The following is a 21,064-nucleotide window of genomic DNA, read 5'->3' as shown; positions in this document are numbered from 1 at the left end:
ACAGCAATTTACAATTTTTCTTAGAATTGGGAAGAATTTGCACAGTCTTATATTTACTTGTATTCCCAAGTAGCAGATACAACTTTAAGATATCTATTAAAAGGATAAGACTAATTTTTTTTTGTCTCAGTCACTTTTTTTGGTGTAAATACGACATGCAAATGTTGGTTCCGGAGACAGAAAATTATGATCTTGAAATTAACCGAGAATTAAAAATTTCCGGATTTTTTTTTTCAACCATTCAATTACAGAAAAAAATAAAACTAAAAATATGGACAAATCGAAAATCTAAATAACTATAGGTGCAATTTTTTAAAATATTTTTTTTTATAATTCATCGCTTTTAAAAAAATTTAAAAATTATTGAACGTCGGCTAACTTCAGTATCATTGAAAATTTGTGTTGTTTTTCCTGTCTTATGTCAATTAAAAAGTCGTTTAGATGATTTATTTTATCACTATTTGTAATATACTTTTTGTCGTCACTTGTGTCAAGTTTTTTAAATAGATATTTTTTCGGTGATAAATTTCTGATCGTTTTGTCAACATGGTGCCTTATCGATATGTCAAAAAACTGACATTTTATAGGTCACAAAGCCAAGTGTGCTACTTGGGTTGTTTTAACCTTTTTTTAAATTTTTTCTCCATTCAATATCTAATCTTGTAATTACCCAAGTAGCACACTTGGCTTTGTGACCTATAGATTATCAGTTTTTAGGCTGTTTTTTGACATATCGATAAGGCACCTTGGTGGAAATTTTTTGGACTTTTCTCTGAATAACTCTGAAAAAGTCTTTAGAATTTTAGAACTGAGTTTTTCAGAGAAAATTCCGAAAAATTTCCACCAGAGCACCAACATGTTGACAAAACAATCAGAATTTGTCATCGAAAAAATATCTACTTAAAAAACTTGACACAAGTGACGACAAAAAGTGGCAAAGAAAGTCATCTTAAATGACTTTTTAACTGACAGAAGACCAGAAAAACAACACAAATTTTCTCTGTCTCCGTAACCAACATTTGCATGTCGTATTTATACCAAAAAAGGTGACTTTGAGACAAAAAATTTGTCTTATCCTTTTAAAAGACATTTTAAAGTTGTCTCTGTGCTACTTGGGTAACATTTTCGGATAACAAATTATCAGCATTAAAATAGTAACTTTTATTTATTCCTAAATAGTCATCATTTATCACGTCATTTTATGATACGTTATGTTTTGTTAAAATTTTTTTGGTAACTTTAAGAAAACTTTTAAAAGTTGATTTTTTAAAAATTCTATTTGTCATCATTTTGTTAACATTTTGGAATACAGAAAGTTGACTTGAAACGGACAACTAAAAGCTCACAAAAAGCGAGCCTGGCCACTTGGAACGTCTCATTAAATCCTTTTTTTTTAAATTGTTTTTGCCGCCAAAAAATCGCTCCTTGTTTTTTCGATCTATACCGACCCTTTTTTCATTAAACTGCTATTAATAATTAATTACATCCTCTATTATTTTCAAAAATTTGAATAACGGTTTCTATTTAAAAAACGTCGGTTATTTCAGTTGATAATTTTGCTACAGCGGATAAAATTGAATTTACTAAAATTTCTCCACAGAAATATTTGTTGTTTTTTTTTTTAAGGAAATGAGAGTAAAAAAAATCTCGTCCCTACATCCTCAAGCAAATTAGTTGATATGAGTTTGTGATGCGGGGTAACATTAAATAAACATTATAATTTAAGATGACGGGACTATACTCCCACACAAAATAAATCCAATGTTTTTCATAAAGACAGTAGTAGTTGAATTTATAAATAAGGGAATACTCAAAGAAATAATATTATGAATTATTAGTTTTGTTATTGTTAGAAATTTTTTTTCAGTATCCTCTGGTGCGTGTTCCTCCACTCTACATCTCTCTTAGTCCACACTCCTGGTGTTCAGGTTCAAGTGCCGCGATAAATACTCGAGTTCCGAGCCTGTCGATGAAATTTTAAATCAGTACTCGGTAGTGTTGCTTCAACTGCGGACTACAACATTTCAATATCAGTAGAATGAAGCGTTTGGGGATTTTGAATCTTATCAGCATCTACTGTTTTTTTATCCAAAAGACAGTCGCCAATAATACTGGTAATAAATTTTATTAATTATTAAATAAATAAATAAACATTTTTTTTATCACTCAAGTGCATTTTTTATATTTACATTTACAATAATATTTTTTACTCCAATTTATTAATAAATTTAAAAAATTTTTAAAAAACTAATTCTTTTAATTTCAAATAAATATTTTAAATAAATTACTCTCAAGTACTGTAATAAATTAAATGAAATATTGTTATTATTTAAGTGCAATCACCCGTAATAGTTTTTCTATTTAATCAACAAACCGTTGAATTTTTTTATTTATTTTTATTTGAATTGACAGAGCATGAATTAGAAATTTTTTAAATAATTAAATGACTTCTTTTTTTCATTACTTTTTTTCACCGATTTTCTTTTTATTATGGAGCAATAAATGGTAAAACTAAAAGTAACTGGTGTAAAAATAGCCCAAAAAAAGCGTGTACGTGTTTTATGGTTTGGTATTAAAGCGCGCAAGGAACATAATTGATGTATGTAGCAAGAGGAACTTATGTGATGTTGGAGGAAACCGCGCGCTTACCGAATGCTGTGCGGTCATTCGCAGTCACTCGATGAGATACTACTTTTTATCTTAAACATTTGTCACGTGTACCGCAATGATTTCAATATAAATATTTAAATAATGCCTTTGAATTACCCAATAGTTATTTTTTTATAAATAAACGGCTGCCCAATTTCAAAACACAGTATCTGACATAAATAAAATTTTTGAATTATGTTCACAAAACTCCACTGGAACTAAAAATACTAAAAAATCGATTTTGAAAAATTTTTCACTTACTGTGTTTTGAAATTGGGCAGCCGTAAAACCTATAATGATTTTGTAATTAATTAATTCATACATTTATTTTTGTTCTTTGATAACTTACAGATGATACATTAAATGTACTGACCATAACAGTTGCTTCAAATAGAACTGATGGCTTTGAAAGATATTTGAGATCAGCTCGTGTGTATGGATTTGAGGACAACGTCACTGTACTTGGTCTCGATAAACCATGGAAAGGAGGAAATATGAAGAGCGTAGGTGGTGGATACAAAATAAATTTATTGAAAAACGCACTGAAAAAATTCAAAGATGATGATAATAAAATTATTCTATTCACTGATAGGTACAAAACAGTTTATTTATTTGAGTATTTTATTTTTTCTACACAGAAAAAAAAATTTCTTGGCGCAAAATATTTTTACTCATCTCAAAAAAATTTATACTTTTTTTAAGAAATTTCTTTCATTTTAAATTCAGAGAAGAAACAAAAAATTTTTAGGGTGAAAAAAAATTTCATGTATCGAGAAATTTTTTTTAGTTTTAAAAAAACCGGCCCGAGAAAATTTTTACTTGTTTCAGGAAATTTTTTACATTATAAATTGAAAATGAAAATTTTCTTGGGCAAGAAAAAATTTTTCACAGTAAAAAAAAAAATTTCTTATGTCGAGAATTTTTTCTGGTCTGAAGAAAATCACTACAAGAAAATTCTTACTCGTTTTAAGAATTTGTTTGCATTATAAATTTAAAATAAAAATTTTCTTGGAGCAAGAAAAAATTTTTTACGGTAAAAAAAAATTTCTTGCATTAAAAAATTTTTTTTAGTCTTAAGAAATTTTCTATCTTCAATTCCTAATGCAAAATATTTCTTGGGTACAAAAAATCTTTCTTTTCTGTGTATTTAATATTTTAAATAATTATTATTTAATTTTCCAGTTATGATGTCATATTTTCATCAACGTTAGAACAAATAGTAAAAAAATTTAAGAGCTTAGACGCACGTATACTATTTGCTGCTGAGAAATTTAGTTGGCCTGATAAATCATTAGCGTCAAAATATCCAAAAGTTTATCACGGTGAACCCTATCTCAATTCCGGTGGTTTTATAGGCTACGCATCCGATGTGTACGCAATAATAACTGATAAAAAAATAGAAGATACTGATGATGACCAGCTTTATTATACGAATATTTATTTGAATGAAAGTCTTCGCCGGAAGCACAAAATAAAACTTGATCACAAGTGTGAAATATTTCAAAATTTATTTGGATCTATAGGTAATATTTTAATTAAACATCTGTAGTTAATACGAGTTATAAATTACTTAGATAATTAATTATTAATTATTATGGTGCTTTTTCAGAGAATATCGAATTGCGATTCAAAGAAGATGAAGCCTACTTACAAAATACATTATACGATACAGTACCACTGATCATCCATGGAAACGGTCCTTCAAAACTGGTGTTAAATTCCCTGGGAAATTATTTAGCTAAAGCATGGAATCCAGCGGAGGGATGTTTAAATTGCTGGGACAATACAATAGAACTTTCAGATGAAGAACAAAACACATACCCGCCTATTTTAATAGCCATTTTTATTGACAAAGCTACGCCATTTCTCGAAGAATTTTTAAATAAAATCGCCCGGCAAACTTATCCCAAGTCCAAGTTACATCTTTTTGTTTACAACAACGAAGCCTATCATGAGAAAGTATTGAATAATTGGATTGAAAAATTCGGTGATCAGTACAAAAGCAAGAAAATCATTACTCCGTCTGATCAAATTGATCCCGCAACAGCCAGAGATCTTTCTCTGTACGTCTAAATTGTTTTTATCTCATAAAAAAAAGTAATATAGACTAATTTGAATAAATTTTAGAAATTACTGCCTACTCAAAGAGTGTTCTGGATACTTTTTCATCGAATCCGTGGCTCATCTTGACAACGAACATGCTCTTAAGTTACTCGTAGAACAGCAGCGATCAATCGTCGCGCCTTTGCTACTTAGACCTGGACAAAGTTGGAGCAATTTCTGGGGAGCTGTTGCTGACAATGGATACTACGCACGTAGCTCAGATTATATGGAAATTATTGAAAATAAACGCCGGTAAGTATTATTTTTAATTAAAATAATTATAATTATTCAATGATATTATTATTTTATTTTCTACAATTACATAACTAGGTACAGATAAAATTTAAACAGACATTTTATTTCATTTAGGTATAATAGTGTCATTAAAAATAAATATTTATTTTATTATTTAAATATATATAAATCCATATTAATCGAAAGCAATTGAAAAATCTGTTTTAAATGATCGTCGATCAATGGCATACATATTGTCTGCTGTGCATTCATATACACCCGCATCCATCTGCGTAGCAGGATCTATTTCCAATTTTGATTTAATTGTGTCATTTTTAACTTCCCATACGTGAACCTGTTTTTTAAAATTATTTATACTCATTAATTTTAAAACAATTATATTTAAATACTAGATGAGGTAAAAGACTCAGTACCCGATCAGAGAACTAATGCCCGATCCCTCATGTATTTGTATATCTATATTTAGTTAAATGTAGTAAATATATATATATATACAAATACACGAGCGATCGGATGTTAGTTCCCTGGTCGGATACTGGGTCTCTTACTTTAATTTTTTTTTATTTTTCGTCTAAGGTAAGAGACCCAGTGCGCAATCAGGGAACTAGTACCCGATCACTCATATATTTGTATATCTATATTTAGTAAAATTTAGCAAAATATGTGAGTGATTGAGTACTAGTTCTCTGATTGGGTACTAGGTCTTTTGCCTTACACTTGAGTAAAATTTATCATAAAAAACTTACGTGTAAATATAAATGGGTATAAATTTCTGCCCCATCTTTAAACCATGTAATATGAGGACGTGGTGATCCTCTTGCTACGCAGAGAAAAGCTATTTTGTGTCCCAGTACATACTCAAGATCAAAGTGCGAAGCCAAAAGTATCTTAGCGCCCTAGTAACACATCACACTCTTTACAAATAATAATTATACAAGAAAAAAAAAGAAACATATTAATTAATAATTAATATCAATACTAATTACGTTATTATTGTTGTAATACTGGTCACTTTCAGGGTCGCGATATTTTCCAGTTATCGGTAATCCAATTTGTACACGCGACTTACTTCTAGCCCTTGATTTTCCTCTACGTCCATTTGTCTCCGGACAATTTATCATCAGTATCACTACCAATAAAAGAGCGATTGCAACTGCTCTTGTCATCGTCAATTAAATCCCACAAAAAAATATTAAATAATAACAATAATAATAGTAATTATTATTATTATTATTGATAACTATTGGGCGAAATATATGAGATTTAAATTTATATGGGTATTGATAGTGAGGTGATAAACGTAATAACTGAATGTCTGCATTCACGAGACAAATATCGCGATTCAACGATGACACGGAACACAGATCTCTAACTGACAGTCATCACTCATTACTCCCCTAGTTGTTCACGACTATCCATTACAGTAGACTTATAGCTCAATAGAAACAGAGCTACGAATAAATCACAATCGTTGATATTAAATTCTACTTCCATCAGTTACACAGCAGCACTTGCAGTCTCAATCTCCCTTGTTTCATTGTTATCCACTCGATTTGTACTTAATCCATTAAACTTTTAACAAAAAATTACCCGTATACTTATTTATACATACATATATACATACATATATCGTAAACATAAATAAAAAAAATTAATCTGCCCCTTAATCACCAACACGAAACTAAGCCCGATTTATTATTCAATTAATTACTTAAAATTTTATTTATTCAGCCATTAATGTCCTAATAGTATAACTTACAATATGATATTATTATATATGATTCGAGTCATTTTTCATAATTATTCGAGCAGTAAAATAATACTGGGGGAGTAAAATTTTTTGTAAACAGACGGTCAAGTGCTAAATTGATTTGTAAATAACTAAATTGATTTGTAACTTTTGCAACACTAATCATCAAAAATATTATCTTTATATAGATTGTTATTTTTCTTTTTAGTTATTTAGAATTATATATATCTTTTTATCATTTTATATTTCATTAGTGTATAGCCGATTGGCGTTAAATAAATAAATAAATAAATATCTATTCATACCTAAAATAAGATGATATTGAAATTAGCCGACGTCTACTAACTTTTGAATATTTTTTTAAAACCATAAATTTAAAAAAATAAATATTCTAAAAACTGCACTTATAGTTTTTTAAATTTCCTACATGTGCATATATTTTTTTTTTTTTAAATAAAAAAATCCGTAAATTGTTAATCATAAAATAAGCTGATACATATCGCGTATAATTTTTTTTTTCATAGCCATTATAGTTTTGTAGATTTATGAGGAATTGAAAAAAAATTTTACGCCTTTTTGGTTCTAAACTTTGTGACTAAAATCAAAAGGGCATACAATTTTTTTTCATTGCCAATCGTCTTGTAGATTTATTTCATAACTAAAAATTAAAAAAAAAATTTTAAGCTCCAGAATAAGTCTACAATACGATTGGCAATTAAAAAAAACACCCTTTTGGTTTTAAACTTAATGACTAAAGCCAAAAGGGCGTATAAAAATATGTCATTTTGGAATTAGTGACACAATATTTATTTATAAATTTATTATTAATTATTATTATTATTATTATTATTATTGTTATTATTTATTACAACATTAAATACAATGGCTTTATTTAAATTATTTTAAACGCAATAACATTTTAATATAAATGTCTAATTTATTTATTGCTGTAGTAATTCGTGTAAACATGTATATATATTTATATTTAATACAATATATTAATAAGAGATCATAACGTAATCGGTCCGGAAACCCCGACGATCAACGGCGTACTGATTATCAGCTTGACATGAATAATAACCAGCATCTTTCTGTGTCGCAGGATCTATTTCCATTTTAGATTTTATTGTATCATTTCCAACGGCCCATTCATGGACCTGTTTATTAAAAAAATAATTAACAATCTTTTCAACCATGATTACTATAAATTAATTATTTCTAAAAGTAATTATCCCGCTCGCTTACTTGGAAAAATTTATGGTGATAAAGTTCGATGTCATCTTTGTACCAGGTGATTTCCGGTCTCGGGAACCCACGTGCCATGCAGAAAAATGTTATTTTTCTACCCAGCATGTAGTCCAGTTCAAAGTGCGAAGACTTTACTATTTTCGCGCCCTTTTTTAATTATAAATTTATTGCATTTAGTCAATAATTAATTTAACTTCGTCTTTATTACTTACGTCTTTATTTTCATAGTAACCGCTATTGGTATTACGACCGGGAATAATTATCGGCATTCTTGAACTGTAGATGCGTCCTCTACCTCTTCCGCGTACTCCTGCTCTGCCGATCCCACCCTTAGCACCGTCTGCCGTCGATTTAAGCATCATCACAAGCAGGAAAATAGATAAAACCAACCGGTACTTCATTGGTCCTGTCTGTTGTCATAAAAAAATGATAATAAATAATTTAAAATAAATGTAATTATTAACCAGTGATTTTACTACCAGTAAAATTATTTTTCCCGCGGCAGATTATTAGCTCTATAATTAATATCTTCACAAACTTAAAATTAAATTACAATATATATGTATTTGTAAAATTACACTTGTCTATTTTATTTAATAGCAACTTAATAGCAAAGCAATACACGTAAATTAACGTGAAAATAACTTAAAATACTGATATTATCTGACAAAAGAGTTAATATCGTCGAGCCCAAAACATGAATGGACGCAACCCGATGAAACCGCTAAGCCACAGTGTCAGAGTGTTATCAATCTCAATTGGATAATTATACACAACCAATTGCTAGTTGGGTACGACCAATCACGACACCACTGTGTTCGTCTACCTAAACATTTTCGCCTGACTCTTATTAACCTTCGAAATTATTTATCTTTTCAGCACACAAAGCTAAACATTGCAATCTTAACTTTGTTAATTATTTTTCCTCAACTCAATTGCGAAGCAATGAGACGTGTTCTGCTAACGCTTACTCGGTTCCAGCTGATTCACTCATGTAAAAATCTACACTTATTCAAATATTATCAACTAGATCAAAATTCGTACCATTTGAAAGATCATTTATTAATTAATAAAGCGAACTCAATATTAAGTCACTTTCTTTAAATTTGTGATGTCCGTCAGTATGTACGGGTGTTGGTAAACACAAAAACTTAAAAAATCAGAAAAACCGTTGATCCTGTGGGCCAATCCCAAAACTTCCTGCTGTTTTTGAGCGCCTCGAAGTCAAAATATGGCTATTTTATTGTTCAACCAAAAAAAAATACATTTAGCTAAAAAAAAAAAATTAATTGTTTTCGTACGAATCTTTGGAACGAATCAACCGATTTGGAGGTATTTGGCGGCAATTGAAAGAGATCATCAAGACTTAGAACTCTGTAAATTTTGAGGGAAATCCGGTGATTAGTTTATGAGTCATAAGAAAAAAACCTAAAAAAAAAAAAATATTTTTTAATTTTTATTTTTCCTATAACTCGTAAACTACTTGGCCGATCAACTTTAAAATCTCAACTCAAAATCTATCCGGATATAGGTCTTGATGAGCCCATTCGATTGCCGCCAAATACGTCCAAATCGGTTGATTCGTTCCAAATATATCGTCCGAGAATAACTTCCTAGGACCTCAAAACGTCGAGATCTGAAAACTCAATTTTCGAAAATCGGACCGAAACCAATAACTTCCCTTTTTTTGGAAATTTTCAATTTTTATAGCGGGAAATTTAAAATACACGATTGATTTATTTTATTTTTTATTACATTTGAATCCTTAAATAGAAGAACCTTTTAAAATCAAGTATTTCAGAGAAGAACCTTTTAAAAGTTGATATGACTTGACGATATAGCCTGATATAGTTTGATATATCCACATATGATTTAGTATATCCCGGTAAAATATTTTCTGACGTAATATAAGCCCATATATGCGTTGACATGGTCATTTATGAAGATTTCAAAACAGTATACATAAAGTATTTTTTCGAAATTGACAAGCATAAATATAATTGAACTTATAAGCTTTAAATGAACATTTAAACGCCACTGTCTATCTTACGGATTTAAATAATTAAATAAATAATGAAAAATCTACTTCCATTTCGGCTTCCGAATGGCCTTTTTGTTGCTTATCATTTTATGATTGTTTTTTTTTAACTTTTCTACATGTAGGAACGTTATCTATTGATCACTTTTTGAATGAATGAGCAAGTAAGCCAGCACGTTTGAATTTTCAAAATTTTTTTTATGTTACAGAGGTCTATGGAATGTTCCTTATATTACTAATTGTTACTTGATCAACGTAACAATAATCAGCAATGCTTCAACCCGGCCCCTATTTGTAGCCAATGATCTAGATCCTGACATGTCTTTTGCTATAACAAATCGACAAAAGGGCATTTTTATGTACGTAAATAATCGCCTGGAGTTTGGTCATCTTATAAATACAGATAGTTATAATACTCATTACACAAATCCTGATTTGTACGAAATATTTAACAATAAAAATGACTGGGAGAAACGTTATCTCCATGTTAACTACTCGAAAAACTTTGATGAGGACAATACGCCTGTTCAGGTACACAATTTATATTAAATACTTATGTATTTTAATTAATTTACCAGAGTAATTTTAAAAAAATTGATCATCATTTTAGCCATGTCCTGATGTCTACTGGTTCCCAATAGTATCGCCAAGATTCACCAAAGAATTTATTGAAATAATGGAAGCATTCGGCCAGTGGTCTGACGGATCAAATCATGTAAGAAAAATTTTTATAATAATATTATGGGTGTTCGAGTCACGTTCGAATCGAATCGAATCAAATGATTCGAAAATTTTCGAATTATTCGTAACTTCCTGAATTATTCGTCAATTTTCGAATTATTCTGATCAGCTTTCGAATATTCAATTTTTATTTAATGCAGAGCTTAATTTTTCCAGTAATCAGAAATATTTTTTTCGTAAATTTATGTCTGAGCTCTATTTACCTCTGACTAAAATTTGAATTATTGGAAAAAATTATGATCCCGAAGTTAACAAAAAAATTATCAATTTTTTTCAACGAATCATTTCCAGAAAAAAACTGAAAATATGCACATGTAGAAAATTAAAAAAACTACAAGTGCAATTTTTTTAAATATTTTTTTTTTTTATAATTTATCGTTTTGAAAAAAAATCCCAAAATTATAAGACGTCATCTGACTTCAGTCGAATAATTCAAATTATTACACCCCTAAATAATATAATTTTTATAATATTTTATCTAGGTAAAATGTATGTCAACAGAATTAAGTAATTTATCTATAAAATTTATTAATATATTTATTCGCGTATTGATAAAATTAATCAACAGGATTCTCGGCTGCAAGGCGGTTATGAAAACGTACCAACGCGTGATATTCACATGAATCAAGTCAATTACGAGCCGCACTGGTTGTATATACTCAAGGAGTACGTCAGACCATTGCAAGAGCTCGTTTTTCTCGGATATTTTCACGATGTAAGATGTATACATTTATAATACATGCATGATATTTTTAGGACGATCGACTTGACAGTGGGTACGAACCAGTTCCAACTCGTGATATTCATATGGCCCAAGTGGGTCTCCATGAAACGTGGCTAGAGTTCCTACGGATATATGTAAGCCCATTGCAACAAATGGTATTTCTCGGATATTACGACTATGTAAGGGATTATATAAATTTCATTCATTTTTTTATTTATTTAATTGGTGGCACCGCCGTAGATATTTTTGTTCTGTCATTTAAGTCGTTTGTAAAAAGTAGTGAGCACATTGGTCCTGGTCCTGGTTTTGGTTCTGGTTCTGGATTCATTTGTCAATTGATGGCACCGGATAGATTTTAATACTTTGTCTAGTCATCAATATTTAAATATATTTATTTTTATAGCCACCAAAGTCACTGATGAATTTCGTCGTGAGATACAGACCAGATGAGCAGCCTTCGCTGAGAGCACATCACGACAGCTCGACATACACAATAAATATTGCATTGAATAAAGCTGGAGTTGATTATGAAGGAGGTGGCTGTCGATTCATACGTTACAATTGTTCAGTCACTGACACAAAACCTGGCTGGATGTTGATGCATCCTGGGAGATTGACTCATTATCACGAGGGTCTATTAGTTACAAAAGGAACTAGATACATCATGATATCGTTCATCGATCCGTGATTCAATGACCGCGCTAGTGAATAATGAAAATCAAATTATATCATTTCATTTTTTTTTATCATTCAATCCCCAGTGACTTCGATAATTCAGACTAATTAAATGTATTGAACTGTATTATTTTTTACTGAAAAAAATTTTTTAATTAATTTTTACGCAGGAGACTAATTATCCTTATCATTAATCCTCTTTACGATGATAACTAATTTACAAATAAATTTATATAATTAAGTAATAATGTAAATAATAATTATACTAAATGATTTTTAAATGAATAAAGAATAATAATTGTTTAATATAAATATTTTTTTAAATATATTTCCATAGATTTTTTTTTTTAAATATAATATACAACCGTAACATTTTATTACGTACTTGATCTAATTTTTATTACTTAAACCGACAACGCAAATGCAGCAGTGGAGAGATATAAGAAAATATAATAGACATTTGCCACAGGTCCATTATCATCATTTTTTTTTTTTAATATATAAATACAAAATTAAATAATTTGCAAACAATTTAAATTTTATTATGCGCACATTTAATAATTTTTTTTAGTTTATATTTTATATTTGTATTTTTTTTTATTTTCTTTAGTGTAACGAACGTTGAATCATTAATCTCATTACTATTTAAATACACGTAAGCTTCTTATTATGATGTAGGTAACACCATTGTACATCCCTGAACATATATAATATATATATTTTTTCTTCTTTTCTAATATTTTTTATTATTTATTATGTACAAGATAAAATAGTAGATCGTTTGTTTAAAACTATTCGGATTAATTAAAATTTTGACGTTTTAGAAATTAAAAAAAAAAAATTGATGGAGGAAATTAAAAATTTTTTACCGAGTTGATGATTGCAGTCGGTATTTACGAGTGTGATATTTACAGTCTGTATACATTTGTCAATAGATACTGATGTATATATTTATTAGACTGATTAAAGAAAAAAGACAACTTTTTTTTATTTTTGAAGGTCACAGTTTCCAAAGTTTCAGAAGGGAAAAAAAACGCGTGTTAAAATTAGAACTCTTAATATCAATTTTCCATTTCCTATTTAAATAACATGGGAATTTTTTTTTTAATTTTGAAATTTTATAACTCATCAACGAATAATGATACCAAAAAGATCAATCCATATTTTTGTAGAAAATTGAATGCTCTACAAAAAAAGTCTCTTATAATTTTTTGATAAATTCAGTATTTCAAAAGTTATTCGCGGTCAAAGTTCAATTTATAGAATTCTTGATATTTTTCCACTTTTCTGGTAAAACTATCAGACTTATCACAAAATGTCACAGGACCTTTTTTGTAGACCGTTCAATTTCCAACAGAATATTTTATACGAACTTTTCAAAATTCCTGAGTGCTCTCTAGTTATTTGCATTCAAAATCAATCAGCTTCAAAAGTCGTATTATGGCTGATTTTAATTATAATGCAAATAACTAAAGAGCATTCAAGTATTTTGAAAAACTTACCGGGGATAATTTGTTGGAAATTAAACGGTCTACAAAAAAGGTCCTATGGCATTTTGTAATAAGTATGATAGTTTCACCAGAAAAGTGGAAAAATATCAAGAATTCTATAAATTCAACTTTGACCGCGAATAACTTTTGAAATATTTAATTTATCAAAAAATTATAAGAGACTTTTTTTGTAGAGCATTCAATTCTCTACAAAAGTATGGTTTGATTTTTTCGGTAAACTTATTCCTTGATGAGTTATAAACTTCCAAAATTAAAAAAAAATTTCCCATGTTATTTAAATGGGAAATGGAAAATTGCAATCAGGAAGTAAATGTTGATATGAAGAGTTATAATTTTAACAGGCGTTTTTTTACCCTTCTGAAACTTTCGAAAGTTCTTGAAAAATAAACAATAGTAGATTTTTTTGAATCAGTCTAATATATATGCGTATTAATTAACAAACCCATAAATCGAATGTAAATTTTGATAATAATGATAATAATTATTAGTATTAATAACCAGCTCGCTTCAATTCATTCAACTGATGTCCCAATTTTTCCTCCTTGGTACGTCTTGCCTGGCCTAATTTACGGCACTCGATATAGCTGCTCAAAAAATGTTCAACGTCAATCTTTCGGTTGATAAAATTTTCAGCAATCAATTCACTTTGCTCATGACTTTCATCAGCAGCCTGTTTTAAACACTCGCGTATATGATCTGGCGCAAATACTTGCGACAATTTGCTATATTGGCTAATTAAATTATCATAATGTGCTTTAAGTTCTGACACACTTTTTATTTTAGACGCAACCTCTTCTTTAAGTGTTTTTAATTCAGTCTCTTTGGCTAGATTATCATCTGAAAAATAAATTAATAAATAAATATCATAATTTATCATTAAAAAAAAAAATTTTACAATAAAAATTAACAATAAAAAATAACAATCCTTACTAGCTAATATTTCAACGCTATCGATAGTCTCGTCAATCAATAAATTAATATCTTTAAGCTGGGAATGTTGGCTCAAAAAGGCATCAAGACTGTCCGTTTCTTCAGCAAGTTTAACAAGCTGTTCATTTGTTAAATTATTAAGCTCCGGAAACTCTGGACTGGATACCGCCGTATGTGGAGGTGGATTTATTGTCACAGGTTTGTTATAACTCGCTGTATTGTAATTGTGGGAATTAATGTAACTAACTGGCCGGTGATCATTCGAGTACTGAACAGGACTAGCAGTCCCGATAGAATTTGAATTACCAGGACTACCAGTAGATGTGTATGTTGGACGGTGCAAAGACGATGTAAATTGATCTTGATTTGATATGCATGAGTTGACATAGTTATACTTGTAATTACTGCCGCTGGATGTTGAGTATGCCGGATACTGTGAGTTGTAATATGTATTATACAATGTGGATTGTAATTCTGGATAACGTTGGAAACCGTACGGCGGAGATATTCGATCTTGTAACTCTGAAAAAAAAATTGTAATTAGGGAAAGAGGCCCAGTATCCCATCAGGGGACTAGTACACGATCACTCATGTATTTTTATATATATATATTTAGTAAAATTTAGTGAATATAGATCGTGTTACGAATTCCAAAAAGGGTTATTTTTTGGTGGTGTATTTATTTATGTGCTCATTTTCTGGACTGCTCTCATAAATTTAAAAATTATCTGATAAGAATTCCTTTCCAAATGATTCTCGAAATATTCGGAACAATCCAGACTGATTAGAATTAATTTTACATGATTTAAATCAACTAAGTTCGATTTGAAGCATTCCAAATATGTTTTGAAATTTTTTTAACAATGGAGAACATTCTTAATTGATTAGAATTAATTTTGAGAGATATAAATCAAGTAAATTCAATATTGAGCATTCCAGATGGGTCAAAGTTTTTAGAATAATCCAGAACATTGTAGAATTATTAGAATTATACGCTCTTCGGCTTTAGGAAAGTCGTTAAGGCTAAAAGGGCGTATAATTTTATTTTCATTGTCAATCGTTTTGTAGACTTATTTTATTGTAAAAAATTTACGGAGTGAACGCAGATTAAATTCGAAGCGGATGACTGTGTATTTATTCAATCACCTTGGGGTAAAATTCACTCAGAATCAGAGTGAATGCAGATTTAAATAAAATCCAGATTATTTCGAAATCACTTCGCTGAAAAAAACTCCTTATTTACTCCGAATGCGGAGTGATTTTTTATTGACTCCGGAACTCTGAGTGACAAAGTGAATTTGGATTTAAAAAAAATCCATAATCACTCCGAATTCACTCCCGATTTTTTAAAGTCTACTACAATATGATTAGCAGTTAAAAAAAAAATTATACGCTCTTTTGATTTTAAATTTAGTGACTAAAACCAAAATGGCGTATAAAAATGTAAGTCCTTTTGAAATGAATGACGCAACATGGAGTGATCGGGTACTAAGTCTTTTACCTTAATAATAATAATTATTATTATAATTCATAAAAAAGAAAACAATAAGATGTCAATTTCTGCCTTAGTAACAAACGATTCGCTCATAAATTTTTTTTAACTTTTTCCCGGACATAAATTTAATTGTCACGTATTTACTTGTATATTAAATTACTGGAACTAATTATTAGTCATACATACGATGTTATAACATTAAAAATTTATGAGATAATTTATACAGTACGCAAAAAATATCGAATCTTTTTTATCGTATTCAAATATATTTCAAAATTTTTAATTATTTTCTGTATCTCATACGACCGCAGATAAATAGAACGTTTCCTGTCGCGCTTACATAAAAAATTGATAATTTAAAATTGGCCAATTTGAGATAAATTAAAATTCAAAAACAAACTAAATTTCATCCGATAAACTACAGCTTTGAATTACAAATTTTATTTAATGATTAAATACTTTATCTGTGAAAAAAGTTTATTTAAAAATTGTCCCGGACATGTCCAGCAGCTTCGAATTCGCACCTGCCATCCTTATGCTGAGGCTTAAAAAAAATTAAATCAACCAAAAGCTACGTAGTGAATGGACCACATGACAGAGTAGTGAATCTTGTAAATACTCTAAATGGTGGTGTTGAATTTTATGGTGGCAATTTTAACGCATTCATATCAAATATTAAAAGACATTTGTATATTTATATATGGATTATAATGGACAGTCCTACGGGCATATTAAATACATCACTTGGCAAAATAGTAACGTCACTGCGCTAAATCTATCATTATGTATATGTTTAAGGAAAAATTATCTTTTTTAATTTGTTATTATTTTTTTACAATATAATATTGCAATATTAAAATTATGTTTAGTTATTCGGAGGCTCATCTTCTGCCCGCAAATACATTTTCGTTTTTTTTTTATCTTTATGTAAAAGTAACCCTGTAATTGGCTATGGCTGTTGGATTTATTGTTAAATAAATAAATAAATAAATATATAACTTTATAAAGTTTTCTCGTTTTTCTAATTAAATTTTAATTTGTTATTTAATTTTATAAATCCCACCAAGGATTGAGCGGGAACGAAAAAGCTGATACAGCTGCAAAAAAAGCTCTAACCGATGGTACCCAAATCTACGACCTACTAGCCACACCTGACGAATTTAAAAACGCTGTTAGGAACTTCATTTGAGCTAAATGGAACATTATGTGGAGAAACTCCAAATCTTTACTACATCATGTAAGAAATAACGTATGTGAACAACCTCCATCATCTAACAACCGTTCAAATCAAGTAATCTTCACACGATTAAGAATTGGTCACACTAATATGACACACAACCATCTCATGACACGATCACCCGCCAATAAATACCCAAAATGTGAATCAACACTAACAATCAAACATCTTTTAGTAGAATGTCCAAGCACCGCAGACAGGATCATCAAGCTACCAACGGAAATTACAGAATGTTTAAATGACAAAAACAACTTAATTACAGTTTTAAACCTGTTAAGAAACCTAAAATTGCTCAATAAGATCTAATTTTTAAATTTTGTAAAATGTAACTCATGTATATTACTGAAGTCGCTCATGACCTTTGATGTTTATACGACTTTGAAATAAATAAAAAATAAATTTTATATATTCTCTTTGATATGTGTTGCTGATTGGCGTAAGTCGATGAATAAATAAATAAATATATAGTATAGCATACAATGCCCGGCTTAAATCCTACATAAGCAAAACGTTGGTTGAGTAAAAATTTTACAGATAATTTATCTCTTGCCATTAATTATTAAAATTAAAAAATTAAATTACCTCGAGATTGATTTGTTAATGAAATATCATCAGTTAATTGTGGAGGATTTTTACTAAATTCTCTAATAATTGCCTGTACAACACGACCAAGATCACTGTGGATTGTAAACTGCAAATAATAATTACGTAATCAATAAATTAATTAATTATGAATATTTATACTCTAATATTACAATAAATATTAAATTACATTTAGTAATCCAGGAGCACTCGTTATTTCACTGTGTTCATTACACCAAGGATGTGTCACAGGTGGTGAAACTCTTAGTACTGGTTTTTCTAGTGGAAATTCCGGTGGTAATGATACCATAATAGCCATTCGTGTTTCTCCAGCATCAAATTGTACCTGATACTCAACATCTTCTCTTAATTCAGCTACACTGTAATTAAAATATTAAATTATGAGTGCGAATGTAGCAGATATGAGACAGTTTATAATTTTTAAATGAATAAATTAATTACACTACTGAAGTTAGCCGATGTCTTATAATTTTTTGATTTTATTAGAAACGATAAATTTAAAAAAAAAAAATAATTCAAAAAATTGCACTTACAGCTTTTTTAATTTTCTACATGCGCATATTTTAAGTTTTTTTTGTAATTGATTTTGAAAAGAAAAATCAAAAAATTGTTAATTGTCTACCAACTTCAGGATCATAATTAATTAAAATAATGAAATGGAAAAAAATTCACTTGGTTTTTTAATTACCTAAGTACGGGTTTTTAAATTTTAATTCTTTTTAAATTTAATTTATTCGGAAATTTAAAAAATTTCCAATTGTCAGATAAATTCACGCTCGTTATAGATTTTGAGGTTATAAAGTAAATAAATAAATAAATAAATGAATATATAAATAAATAACTTACTTATCATTAAAAATTTTCAATGTATCTATCTGACGTTTTCTTTTAACAGCAGCATTTTCATTTTCTCCACGGAATATTCGCGATATCATTTAAAAGCCTTAATTTTGAATAATACATCCGTTTAATTGACAATATTACTGTCAAAATTATTAATCATTTATTAATAATTATAAGTAATAAATTATTTATTTTTTAAAATTATTATTATTTCACTATTTAATTTTATAGTTTATCACTAAAGACTGATCTATATGAGCTGAGTAGTTGAGGCTGAGCTCATAAAATTGAATGGAGAACAATGAAGTAGTGGAACAATACATATATCTCTATGTATATATATATATATATATATATATAAGACCGAGTATTCTGACAGAGGACAACAGAGGATAGATGGAAATGAGAGACAGACGATCGAGGTGAATAATATGGGACTCTATGGACTGGGACCTACTGCGGGGGCCTTGAAAAATAAATAAAAATTAAATCAGCTGACAGTTCTATGATTACTAATAAATTAATACTTAATACTACTTAACTCCTCTACTAAATTTCTTATGGTTATTATTATTATTTAAAGTAATTTATAAGTATGCAGTAGCATACAATGGAATTTAGTTTTATTGAATGTCACGAGAGCAGTAAAATCTCATTTTAAAGATGAGCCTGAACGTAGCAGACGTGAGAAAATTTATAAATTTTAAATAAATGAAATTTTAAAAAATGCGCGTACTGATTTTTCATTGATCTATATACGCATTTTTTCATTTTTATTTTACTTACATTTTATTTATTTATTTGTTTATTATAAAATTAAAAAAATTTACAATTCTCGGCTACATTCACACTCATTTTAAATGATCCTGAAGCTAGCAGATAATGAACAATTTTTTAATTTTTTTTTTTCAATAATTTAATTAAAAAAAAACACTGAAAATACGCACATGTAGAAAATTAAAAAAACTATAAGTGCAATTTTTTTAATTTATCGTTTTTAAAAAAATTCAAAAATTATTAGACGTCAGACAATTTCAGTAATGAGTGTGAATGTAGCAGACAAATTTAAAATTATTAATAGAGTAAATAATTAATAAAATTAAATTTTTAAAAAATGCGCATTTAAAAAATTTGAAAATTAATAAGTGCATTTTTTATAAATATTATTTTTTAAATTATTTAGTCTATTTATTTATAATTTTAAATTTCTCGGATGTCTGCTACACTCACACTCAAAGTTAGAAGACAATGAACAATTTTTTAAATTTTTTTTTCTAAAATCAATTACAAAAAACAAACTAAAAATATGCATGTGTAGAAAATTGAAAAAACTACAGGTGCAATTTTTAACTTCCCGCTAAGAAAATTGCAAATTTTCAAAAAAGGGAAGTTATTGGTTTCGGTCCGATTTTCGAAAATCGAGTTTCCATCAGATGTCGACGTTTTGAGGTCCTAGGAAACTATTCTGACTATTCCCGGGTGGACGTCCGTCCGTCCGTCCGTCCGTGTGTGTGTGTGTGTGTGTGTGAACTTTTTTTTGTCCGACGATATCTTTGGAACGGATGAACCGATTTGAACGTACTTGGTGGCGATCGAAAGAGCTCACCAAAACTTAGTCTTGATTAGATTTTGGGATAAATCGGTCATGTAGTTTACAAGTTATACAAAGAATAAGAATTAAAATTTTTTTTTTATTTTAGTTTTTTATTGATTTCTCAGAAACAGCTCGAACGATCCACTTTAAAATCTAATCAGCTCTAGAACTCAATAAAACACGTCGATTGCCGCCTCAACCATCAAAATCGGTTCATTCGTTCGTGAGATATCGCGGGAGAAAGAAATGCCAAAAAACGGTTTTTTTCGAAAAGAATGGGATACAATAGTATTTTAGAGCTCGAAAATGTACTCACAACAATGTTTTCGAGCTTAAGGAGCTCGAAAACAGCGGGAAGTTTCGGGGCTGGCCCGCAGGGTCAACCGATAGACAGATTTTTTTAAATATTTTTTTTTTATAATTTATCATTTATAAAAAAATCCAAAAATTAAAAATAAAAAATTTGGAAAATCCAAATGAGCATGCCTTAAGCGGTCGTGTCATACACGAATTATTTAGATTAAATGTTTACGTTACGATTTGTTAATTTTTTCATAAAGACTCCTATTTTTTTCTTTTTTTTTTTTTTGCTTACATTTTAGGAACTATTAAACTAATTTATTATAATAGAAAATTATTATAGAAAATATTAAAAAATTCCCGCGGAT

The 21,064-nt window shown here is 28.9% G+C and overlaps 2 protein-coding genes across 3 annotated transcripts; one reads left to right on the top strand and one right to left on the bottom strand.

Moving 5' to 3' along the window:
- The first annotated feature begins 1,654 nt into the window (after nucleotides 1-1,654).
- LOC130678712 (procollagen-lysine,2-oxoglutarate 5-dioxygenase) lies at nucleotides 1,655-12,412 on the top strand. 2 transcript variants are annotated; one of them, XM_057486134.1, is made up of 9 exons: nucleotides 1,655-2,114; nucleotides 3,001-3,241; nucleotides 3,832-4,172; nucleotides 4,259-4,712; nucleotides 4,777-5,004; nucleotides 10,253-10,574; nucleotides 10,654-10,758; nucleotides 11,541-11,687; nucleotides 11,912-12,412. In XM_057486134.1, the coding sequence occupies exons 1-9, from the start codon at nucleotides 2,039-2,041 to the stop codon at nucleotides 12,194-12,196; spliced, it is 2,199 nt and encodes a 732-aa protein (XP_057342117.1). In that variant the 5' UTR covers nucleotides 1,655-2,038; the 3' UTR covers nucleotides 12,197-12,412. The 2 variants fall into 2 exon arrangements, with proteins under 2 accessions (XP_057342117.1, XP_057342116.1); XM_057486133.1 differs by lacking the exon at nucleotides 11,541-11,687 and adding an exon at nucleotides 11,353-11,499 and having other exon boundaries at nucleotides 1,659-2,114; nucleotides 11,912-12,403.
- On the bottom strand, nucleotides 8,224-19,362 carry LOC130678714 (vacuolar protein sorting-associated protein 37A). The gene is made up of 6 exons (XM_057486138.1): nucleotides 18,806-19,362; nucleotides 18,129-18,318; nucleotides 17,939-18,047; nucleotides 14,625-15,146; nucleotides 14,193-14,531; nucleotides 8,224-8,415 (listed from the first exon to the last, which is right to left on the bottom strand). Exons 1-6 carry the CDS (start codon nucleotides 18,892-18,894, stop codon nucleotides 8,357-8,359), a joined length of 1,308 nt encoding a protein of 435 aa, XP_057342121.1. The 5' UTR covers nucleotides 18,895-19,362; the 3' UTR covers nucleotides 8,224-8,356.
- Nucleotides 19,363-21,064: the final 1,702 nt, after the last annotated feature.

Source organism: Microplitis mediator, chromosome 2, assembly GCF_029852145.1.
Source record: "Microplitis mediator isolate UGA2020A chromosome 2, iyMicMedi2.1, whole genome shotgun sequence".
Classification (NCBI taxonomy): Eukaryota; Metazoa; Arthropoda; class Insecta; order Hymenoptera; family Braconidae; genus Microplitis; species Microplitis mediator.
Note: the sequence above shows the minus strand (reverse complement) of the source record. Positions and strands in the feature narration are given on the sequence as shown.

Coding starts and splice junctions, on each gene's coding strand:
- LOC130678714 (XM_057486138.1), bottom strand. CDS start 18,894: ATGATATCGCGAATATTCCGTGGAGAAAATGAAAATGCTGCTGTTAAA. Junction 18,319..18,805: donor TTGAAAATTTTTAATGATAA/GTAAGTTATTTA, acceptor TTTTAATTACAG/TGTAGCTGAATTAAGAGAAG. Junction 8,416..14,192: donor GAATGAATTGAAGCGAGCTG/GTTATTAATACT, acceptor TTATGACAACAG/ACAGGACCAATGAAGTACCG.
- LOC130678712 (XM_057486134.1), top strand. CDS start 2,039: ATGAAGCGTTTGGGGATTTTGAATCTTATCAGCATCTACTGTTTTTTT. Junction 2,115..3,000: donor GACAGTCGCCAATAATACTG/GTAATAAATTTT, acceptor GATAACTTACAG/ATGATACATTAAATGTACTG. Junction 11,688..11,911: donor TTCTCGGATATTACGACTAT/GTAAGGGATTAT, acceptor TTATTTTTATAG/CCACCAAAGTCACTGATGAA.